Source organism: Halichondria panicea, chromosome 3 (genome assembly GCF_963675165.1).
Source record: "Halichondria panicea chromosome 3, odHalPani1.1, whole genome shotgun sequence".
NCBI classification, from domain to species: Eukaryota; Metazoa; Porifera; class Demospongiae; order Suberitida; family Halichondriidae; genus Halichondria; species Halichondria panicea.
The window spans coordinates 6,623,846-6,633,296 of NC_087379.1; the positions used below are offsets into that span (position 1 = coordinate 6,623,846).

Genomic DNA, 9,451 nt, shown 5'->3' on the forward strand with positions numbered 1-9,451 from the left:
TTTGACCTGCTGGGTAATATACTTACATGCACACCGTAATCGTTCTAATCAGTAAAAAATAATTATTTTTCTAGAAACGATGTACGAAAAAAATTGATTTTATAGTATGGTAGTATATGGGCGTTATAAGGAGGGCGTCCTAACCGAGGCTAGTTCTATATATAATTATAATGATTACGGTACATACAAGGAATGTATAGACAGAATATAATAATTATATACATGAGGTGATAAGCTACTATAAACATTAAACTAGCTGTTATTACACAGCCAACAATCCATGTATGGTATGGGGGATAATAGAACCATCATAATTAAATACGTTACTGGTATTGCGTATATATATATTATTATATTAGACATTCAAATTATAATACAAACAAACCGATTCATACATAACAGGCACAAAACAAATAAGGCTAAAATAACAATAATTATAATTATGATCAAGTGTACAGTTTATTGTTCCTTCTCTAGGCAATGTTTAAAAACTTTACTAGCAATTTTGTCTCTTCTCATATTTTGGAGTACTTTAATAAGAGTTCTATATGTTGCAGCAGCTGGGTTTCTACTTTGCCACAGGGACAAGCATTGCATCATGGCCGTTTGTGTGTCTTCTAAAACTTTAATCTGCCTCACATCAGCTTGCTGAGCAGGAGTGAGTCCCAACGCTAGAGAGTACATTCTCACGTTGTCAAAATGAGCCGCCAAATAAACGAACTCTGTTGTCTCAATCTCGTTGTTGAGTAGAGGGTGTTCAATGTCTATCCTCTCTGCCAGGCCTGTAGTGTGGATAGGGTGAGGGTCAGCAAAGGAAATGATGTACGTGGATTGCATGCAGTTCAATACAATGACAATACATCTGTGTGAAAGAGGAAATGGTTAGAGCATGATACGCCCACACACTGGAGCACTAAGTACAGTACATGTAGTATGTACAATACAGTGGAAGTGGAAAGGAATATGGCACCTAGCTATTACGCTAGCTTCTTTTCGGAGGTCATAACTTAACTACATTTACATTAAAACTGCATTTTGTAGCTCTACATACATTGGCTATAAGTTTTGGGAGGAGAAAAAAACAGCAAATTCGATACGTGAATATTAGCTTAATTTAATCTCGGGGGGAAATAAGGGAGGCTTTTGCCACCCTCCTTTTGGATTTGGTTTGCCCCCTCTAAGAATTTAAAATTCAAATACGGTATCCTACTGTAACTGCCATGTTATGGAAGCTGAAAGAAACGGAGGGAGGGGAGTTGCAGTTGAGCAGCAGAGTATCATTGATCTAAAATCAACCTCAATACACGGCATGACTCTGACAATGTAAACTCACCACTGACTCCACTGAGTGTATGGATGTCCCTGAGTAGACAGTCCACAGTTCTCAACAGATTAGCTCCATTCTCCACCAGGTCAACAAGAGCAGCTGTTTCATCTGACTGGTCTGTACCATTGAGAATGAGAGCTAACACTTGATATCATAAACACACGTTCTCACCTAGACAGTATCGGAGTTTGACCTTGGTCACTTGACAAAGCTGGTGAGATAAAGTCTTCATCTTAGAGAGACTGGCTCCCATGTTCTCACTGATACTCTGTACTGTGCACTCCTCGACAACCCTCCTGGTCACTACAAGGACAGCCCCTATCTCTGTCCGTATGGAGTCAGTGTGGCCTGTCAGCTCACTCAGAGAAGATGACCTGAGGTGGGGGAAATTGTGAATACAGCGCTACCATTAAAATAAAATACTAGTCATCTCACTGAAGTGCAGTTGTCATTTTCTCCATTAGTGACAGTACAGTCTCCACAGTAGAGCCAAGCTGTGAGGTGGTCATCTCACCAACTGTTCTCCTCAGTACTTCAGTGGCTTCCTACAATCACATACATACTGGTAAATGTTCGTATGAACTGCCCAATCAAACATTTCGTATTCAAAGACTCGTACAGCTCAGGATAGTGACGTTGAACCTATCGTGGTAGCGCAGTTTTAATTTTCCAATGATAATGTTGATTATGTATACAATACGAAAAATACGAAAACTTCTACCGTACGAAAATGAAAGCACCGCAGGTGCTGATGCCTCGGTGGAGCTACATAACATAAAGCTACTAATAGCTTAATTTTATACACATGCATGACGAGTGGGTAATGATCGACCATGGATTGTTGTTAAAAACGATTGATGCCAAAGTTCAAGTCTAAAATTAATGGCTGCCATCAGTAGAGCTTTGCAGCTCTCTTCTCACTCTTGCAGCTACCAATAGCTAGCGTTCTAGTGCAGAGCTAACTACTAAGTAGAGTAGCAACACTCGGTAAACAAGTTTGGCTACGTGCTCTTCCGAAAAGGCTGCAATGGCATTCCAAGTAAGCAAAACTAGCCATAACTCAAGAACGAAGCATTATTTTGCAAATCCACGAATTAAAACATGACTGGAAGCCTATAGAAACTCTTACTTGCACTTCATTGATCCTTGAGCAGCTGTAGCAGTCTACACACACACACACACACACACACACACACACACACACACACACACACACACACACACACACACACACACACACACACACACACACACACACACACACACACACACACACACACACACACACACACACACACACACACACACACACACACACTACCGTATACCTCGCTTGCGCATGCGCACCGAGATAATAACCTACTATACGGTACATGCATTATAACGAATTGAGAACGTCCACATGCAGTACACACAGTACAGACGTAGGTCTTATGGAAGCAACATACTGTAAAGGACATTTTACGGACATTCATTAGCCAAAATTTAACAAGTGTAGGATGATGCAGAACATTGGGTTGATATGGCACAAGTGAAGTGTATCTAACATTCATATATTGACTTTAACAGAGGTTGAGTGAGATACCTTGAGTTGTTTAGTGTCCACTGATCTCTGAGGAGTGAGCAGTGCCATGTCCATACTGACTGGCTTGTCAAAGCCATGCAGTGAGAGAGTGCATGTGGTGCAGGAGGCAGCTCCTTGCTCAGGGAAGAACCGACACACTATCCTGGGTGGGTAGCACTGAAGCTCCTCTGGTGAGAACTTACCAATCACTGGCAAGTCTACTTCATCTTGGGAAATCTGTAAACACGGCAAAAATTAATTAATAGGAGACACAAAAAAGTGCGGAAAAGTCACTTACGATGTAAGGTGTTTATTTCTGAAAAGACTCACCATTCTCTGGTCAGGCACACTCCTCCAGGCTGGGTCACAGACTAGCTCCAGTACTGCATCAACTTGGACAAAGCAAAGAGGTTGTTTGATTGTCTTATCAGCAGGGCTACTTGACAAGTGTGGATACTCTCGGGGAATGACGACAACCTCAAACCTCTGCAAGAACTATAATGGGGAAACAGTTATTTATGTACAGTGCTAAACGAATCACAAAACTTTACTCTGAAATGTACGTACATCGAGAAACAGACGGTGGAAGTAGCTGACAATGACAAGAGCCATTCTGTCCCCAGTTGTGTGTGGAGGAGACCGGTAGACTCTGACAGTGTAGAGGTTAGGTGGACTCTCAGGCTCTGGGGGGTCATCAGACTGGCTGGCAGCAAGTTGGGATGAACCTGCAACAAAAGCATGTCACTCACACTACAAACACATTCTTTATACACTCACCTCTAAACCATTTCTTTATTCGAGCCCCAACTTTGAAGAACTTCTTCTTTGACAAACGTCTGGTCAGTCTCCCAGTGTTCCCTCCAGGAGTGAACTCTGGCTTCGACCCTCCCTTTTGTACCTCCTGGTACTCGTATACTCTTTTTGATCCAGATCTCTTGGGAGACGAGTCAGCTTGGAGAAAGAGGAGGTTATCAGCTTCTTGTTGGGTGGACACTCGTACATGATGCTCCATGCTCAGGGTCACCTCTCCGTTTAGACCTTCACCAGAGATCAAGTAGGACGGACTGGCAGACTGAATGCCCTCAGGCATCACAAACACGTCATTTGAAGCAAGGCTGGGTTGGACTTTAATGCTCACAGAGGTCCCTGCTGGGACAGCATTAGCTGGAACAGTCATTTGCACTCCATTGTCAAAGTCAGCATGGCCACCACTGGAGGTGAACTCCTTCTCTTGAGGCATGCCGTAGAAAGTGACATCAGGGTGTGCGGAGGTTTGGTGCAGGGGATCTACACAGGAGGTAAAACACACAGAACCATGTGCTGGATACAGCACAAGCACACACTTACATCCAGGTGGTGTGGAGAGGGTTTCCCCTGCTGCCTTGTTCTGGTAGACTGGCTTCTTCCTAAAATTGACTCACATTCATAAAGCTAGTGACTCAACTGTGAAATAGTCACTCACGTTTCTGTGTCAGTAGCAACAGTCCAGTTCTTAGGTAGGACCTGCACAGACTGCGGACGTGACTGAGTGTGTGTGTGTGTGTGTGTGTGTGTGTGTATGTGTGTGTGTGTGTGTGTGTGTGTGTGTGTGTGTGTGTGTGTGTGTGTGTGTGTGTGTGTGTGTGTGGGGGGGGCACATGTAATGGTATTCATGCTTGTTTGGGTATGTGTAATATTGGAACTGTACGTTGTAGTTTGCACTCCATTGTAGTGAATATTAATTAATCCTACAAATAGCAAAATATTCATAAAAGAAAGGAAATACTTTTTATTCGATGTACATATAATAATGTATGCACTATTTAATTATTTGGCACAATAAACTAAAACACCATCATGATCATGCAGTGTGTGCATTATTGAGGTATGGACTCACATGAGATTCAGTAGCTTCCTCAAGGAGCTTGATTACTGAAGGGTTTGAGTGAGGTGATTCCTTGGCTTTCATCAGAGCAGTCTCTCCACGCTGTGATGATCATATGAAGGGATGAGACGTACATGTATCATTCAGTATAAACTTATGTACATTGTAAGAGGTAAAGTGGTCTAATGCGTATGACCTGTACTTTGCTGACAGAGCAATACTGGCAACGGTAATTGCATATTAAGAGGTTGGGTATATCTGTTTAGGTACAAATGACAGCTCTGTTCAGTCATTAACTACTGTAAGAGGTATAGGTGTACAGTACATGTATGTAAAGCTGTTTGTTAAGTATAACTACGCAACTATGTACTCTATAAAGTACATATGCTCACATTATTAGTGCAGAGAGGGGAAGCCCCTGATGAGAGAAGCTCCTTCACAGTATTTTCCCGTCCCATGTAGGCTGCCTCCATGAGTGGAGTGTCCCCATCCTGCAAGAGTGGAGACAGTGACAACACAATATGAATGTACATCAGACATTCACTGCTCTACATTTCCAACCACATCCTAGAGTGAGAACACAAGCACAACAGTCATACGTATTAAGCCAGCTAGTACAGTACATGTAAATAAACCGGCTAGTACGTCAGTTTAAAGCACTAAAATCCACAGGGAAATGTAATTGTCAGCACATGTAAGTTCATAATACATTGTACAGTACATCTACAACTGCATGTATATACTTAGCCTCGGTCCCAGGCAGAGTTGTCTCTAAAATAATGCTAGGTCACCAACTAGGCCTGGGATAGACTGTGTATTTTATAATGAAAATACAGCTAGAGAAATGACAAAGAAATATGATATTGGCCCGAGGGCTGAGTGCAATATACACCATGCATCCCGAGTGCACGTGTCCTAACTAGTTTCTAACCCTAGCAACACAAAATACACCTATGCTATATGTCCAGGTAGATCGAGCCAATGGCTTCCAAGTGCATTGTCTGCAGCAACTGGTAGCACAGTAGGGAACCACACAAAATGTCCCTTCCTTCACACTGGAGTTGACAGCTTGGACCTGATGCTCATTGAGGGGGGCCTCTTGTTTGACACAACTTGATAGCTCAGTAGATCATATTATTCTTAGTTAGCTTGTTAGTTACCACTGAGCTAATTTTTGTGATTACGGCAACTTTTACGAAGAATCTGTGATCTGAAACCACGCCCATATGCAATCTTCCCCAGGCGACTTAGCGTTATTTTAGAGATACCTCGGCCTGGGAACGAGGCTAGTATAAATATACTGTATAATGTATCACTTGTAACTAATTGAAAATGCCGGTAATGTGCATAATTGAACGTACATGAAACCAAATGATGTGAGGCACATCAGTTTAGTATCAGATACTCACCTTGTTAGCCAGGTCCACCACGGCTCCTGAGGAGAGCAGCTCTCTTACACAGTCAGTGTAACCTCCAATGGCTGCCTTCATGAGTGGAGTGTTCCCATCCTACAAGAGTGAGAGCATACTGACAAAACGTCTGTGTGATAGACCATAGACAATGCAACTATTCATGATGTGCTATGTTTAGAATGTACCGTATATCTTCTAATTTATCGGACACTTCTAATTACCCCGGACACTCTTTTGGGCAATTTTCGTTGTTCTAATACAACGGACACTCCAGTGCTTTAATATTACATTTGTTCTAAATATCCGGACAATACTTTGAAAAGTAGAGTTTACATTCACAGACGGCAAGTAAGACTTAGAGTGCTGCAGTTAGATAGCTTTGAGTAGCTAGTTTTAGATAGCTAGTGCAACTATTCGGTCGCACACTGTTCTATTAAACTTAGCTAGCTCGCATGCAGCCGCTTGCTTGTTCTAATTATTCCGGACACTCTATAAAAATCTGTTCCAATTATACCCGGACAATTTCCAAAATAATTATTTTTTACTGTCCGATAAATTAGAAGATATACGGTATATCATCTTTTGCAGCCTCTAATCTTTTGCAGCCTCTACTTAATTGAAAATGCCGGTAATGTGCATATTTGAACGTACATGAAACCAAATGATGTGAGACAAATCAGTTTAGTATCAGATACTCACCTTGTTAGCAAGGTCCACCACGGCTCCTGAGGAGAGCAGCTCTCTTACACAGTCAGTGTTACCTCCAATGGCTGCCTTCATGAGTGGAGTGTTCCCATCCTACAAGAGTGAGAGCATACTGACAAAAAGTCTGTGTGATAGACCATAAACAATGCAACTATTCATGACGTGCTATGTTTAGAATGTATATCATCTTTTGCAGCCTCTAATCTTTTGCAGCCTCTACTTAATTGAAAATGCCGGTAATGTGCATATTTGAACGTACATGAAACCAAATGATGTGATACACATCAGTTTAGTATCAGATCGATACTCACCTTGTTAGCAAGGTCCACCATGGCTCCCAAGGAGAGCAGCTCTCTTACACAGTCGGTGTAACCTCCAATGGCTGCCCAATAGAGTGGAGTATACCCATCCTACGAGAGTGAGAGCATACAGTAACTTTTGACCACACATCGTGTGATAGACCATAAACAATGCGGGATTGGCAATGAGCATAAATATCTGTGATGCTCTATCATTTTAGTACTATTTCAAAAAGACGCCCCTCCCTTTACTACTCACGCACAAAAAACATTCTCACATGTCCATGCAGCATAAAAATAGATCTAACAGGAGCTATTATTGAACCTGCCATAATTAGATGGGGTTAGGGGGCGTATTACTGAGATAGAAAATACCTCTGCAATACATTTCCTGCTCTGGCTAGGGAGGCGTAAATTCAAAGGGGGCGTATTTTCGGGTGAGTACGGTACATGTAAATAATTCCTAATGATGTGATGGTCACGAACATGCTGCCTATAGACACATCAATTTAGTATCAGATACTCACATTGTCAGCCAGGTCCACCACGGCTCCTGAGGAGAGCAGCTCTCTTACACAGTCAGTGTGACCTCTACGGGCTGCCCAATAGAGTGGAGTACGCCCATCCTACAAGAGTGAGAGCATACAATAACTTTTGACAACACATCTGTGTGATAGACCATAGATAAAGTAAAGGAAGGAGATTGGCAATTAAAGAGCATAAAATGCAACTATCTATATGATGCGTCTGATGTAAATGATGTGATGGTCACGAACATGCTGCCTACAAACACATCAGTTTAGTATCAGATACTCACCTTGTCGGCCAGGTCCACCACGGCTCCTGAGGAGAGCAGCTCTCTAGCACAGTCAGTGTGACCTCCACTGGCTGCCCTTATGAGTGAAGTGTCCCCATCCTACAAGAGTGAGAGTATACAGTAACTTGTGACGAGTGAGAGCATACAGTAACTTTTGACAACACATCTGTGTGATAGACTATAAGGATAAATAAAATCTGCACAAGGTTGATTTTCTACGTAAACTGCTCAAACATGCAACAATTAGGGGGCGTATTATTGAGATACCTCTGCAATACATTTCCTGCTCTGGCTAGGGGGGCGTAAATTCGAAGGAGGCGTATTTTCGGGTGAGTATGGTACATGTAAATAATTCCTAATGATGTGATGGTCACGAACATGCTGCCTATATAGACACATCAGTTTAGTATCAGATACTCACCTTGTTAGCCAGGTCCACCACGGCTCCTGAGGAGAACAGCTCTCTAATACAGTCAGTGTGACCTCCCCAGGCTGCCCTCATGAGTGGAGTCCAGTCATTCTACAAGAGTGAGAGCATAAAGTAACTTTTGAAAACACATCTGTGTGATAGACCATAAAGGAAAGGGATTGGCATAATAGAGAGTGGTTGCATCTGACATCATCCACCCACGCACGAAAGTACATAACACTAACTCTAACCTTTCAGCAAGCTAGCTCGTAGTTGAGCGACAGCAGATAAAATCTACACATGACCAAAAATAATAGTCGCACCAAATTCAATTTTCCATGTCCACAGTTATTCCAGTGACAGAGCACATGCATCAACTATCTATCACCACAGTATGGTTCTGAAGTGGTTTGCTCCCTCATTACTATAAATTATGTGGCCTGAAATACGGCTGTATGGTGACCGATGACCTTACCTCTCATTTGAGATAGACAGACAATATTTGGGGACAAGACTAAAGCATGGAATCAAGGGATATCGTACATTCGTATATTATTATTAATTAGCATGACAGTAGCAAAAACAGACTTTCACAGCTTCAGCTCTACATACCCACAAACCAGCTTACCTGATGTTTCACACTGTTGACATCCTCTCCCCTCTTGATGGCATCTTTTAAAGCACTCAAATCACCAACCCTGGCAGCATCTTGTATGTCCATTTTCTTGGATAGTAGCCACGCCCCTTTGTTTGGACCCCTCCTAATTACTGACATTCATGCTTGATCAACAGTTTCACAGCTTCAGCTCAAACATGTGCAACAATTAAGTGAGTACATGTATAAATTCAAGTACAAAAAGAATGATGGTATGCACAATCGTAATAATCATAATTATGTATATGTACGTACGTGTAGACAAACTACGTGTACTTGCTATCTAATTGTGTGACCAAGTCAGTGTGTAGTGGGCCATGGGTTGAGTCTGAGAGTGGAGACAAACTCGTGGTACTTGTGGGGGTGGTGTTTGACCACACCCAGCAGGGCAGTGTACAG

At 42.2% G+C, this 9,451-nt stretch overlaps 2 protein-coding genes across 3 annotated transcripts; both read right to left on the minus strand.

Moving 5' to 3' along the window:
* Nucleotides 1-292: 292 nt before the first annotated feature.
* On the minus strand, nt 293-6,259 carry LOC135333886 (uncharacterized). Of its 2 annotated transcripts, XM_064528910.1 has the most exons (13): nt 6,165-6,259; nt 5,148-5,246; nt 4,768-4,857; nt 4,354-4,415; nt 4,239-4,297; nt 3,669-4,178; nt 3,459-3,616; nt 3,222-3,386; nt 2,913-3,128; nt 1,763-1,872; nt 1,499-1,701; nt 1,334-1,444; nt 293-782 (listed from the first exon to the last, which is right to left on the minus strand). In XM_064528910.1, the coding sequence occupies exons 1-13, from the start codon at nt 6,243-6,245 to the stop codon at nt 460-462; spliced, it is 2,187 nt and encodes a 728-aa protein (XP_064384980.1). In that variant the 5' UTR covers nt 6,246-6,259; the 3' UTR covers nt 293-459. The 2 variants fall into 2 exon arrangements, with proteins under 2 accessions (XP_064384980.1, XP_064384979.1); XM_064528909.1 differs by having other exon boundaries at nt 3,669-4,297.
* A 595-nt stretch (nt 6,260-6,854) lies between these two features.
* Nucleotides 6,855-9,124, minus strand: LOC135333150 (ankyrin repeat domain-containing protein 29-like). The gene is made up of 6 exons (XM_064528064.1): nt 9,026-9,124; nt 8,410-8,508; nt 7,989-8,087; nt 7,699-7,797; nt 7,184-7,282; nt 6,855-6,965 (listed from the first exon to the last, which is right to left on the minus strand). Exons 1-6 carry the CDS (start codon nt 9,116-9,118, stop codon nt 6,855-6,857), a joined length of 600 nt encoding a protein of 199 aa, XP_064384134.1. The 5' UTR covers nt 9,119-9,124.
* Between the last annotated feature and the right edge of the window lie 327 nt (nt 9,125-9,451).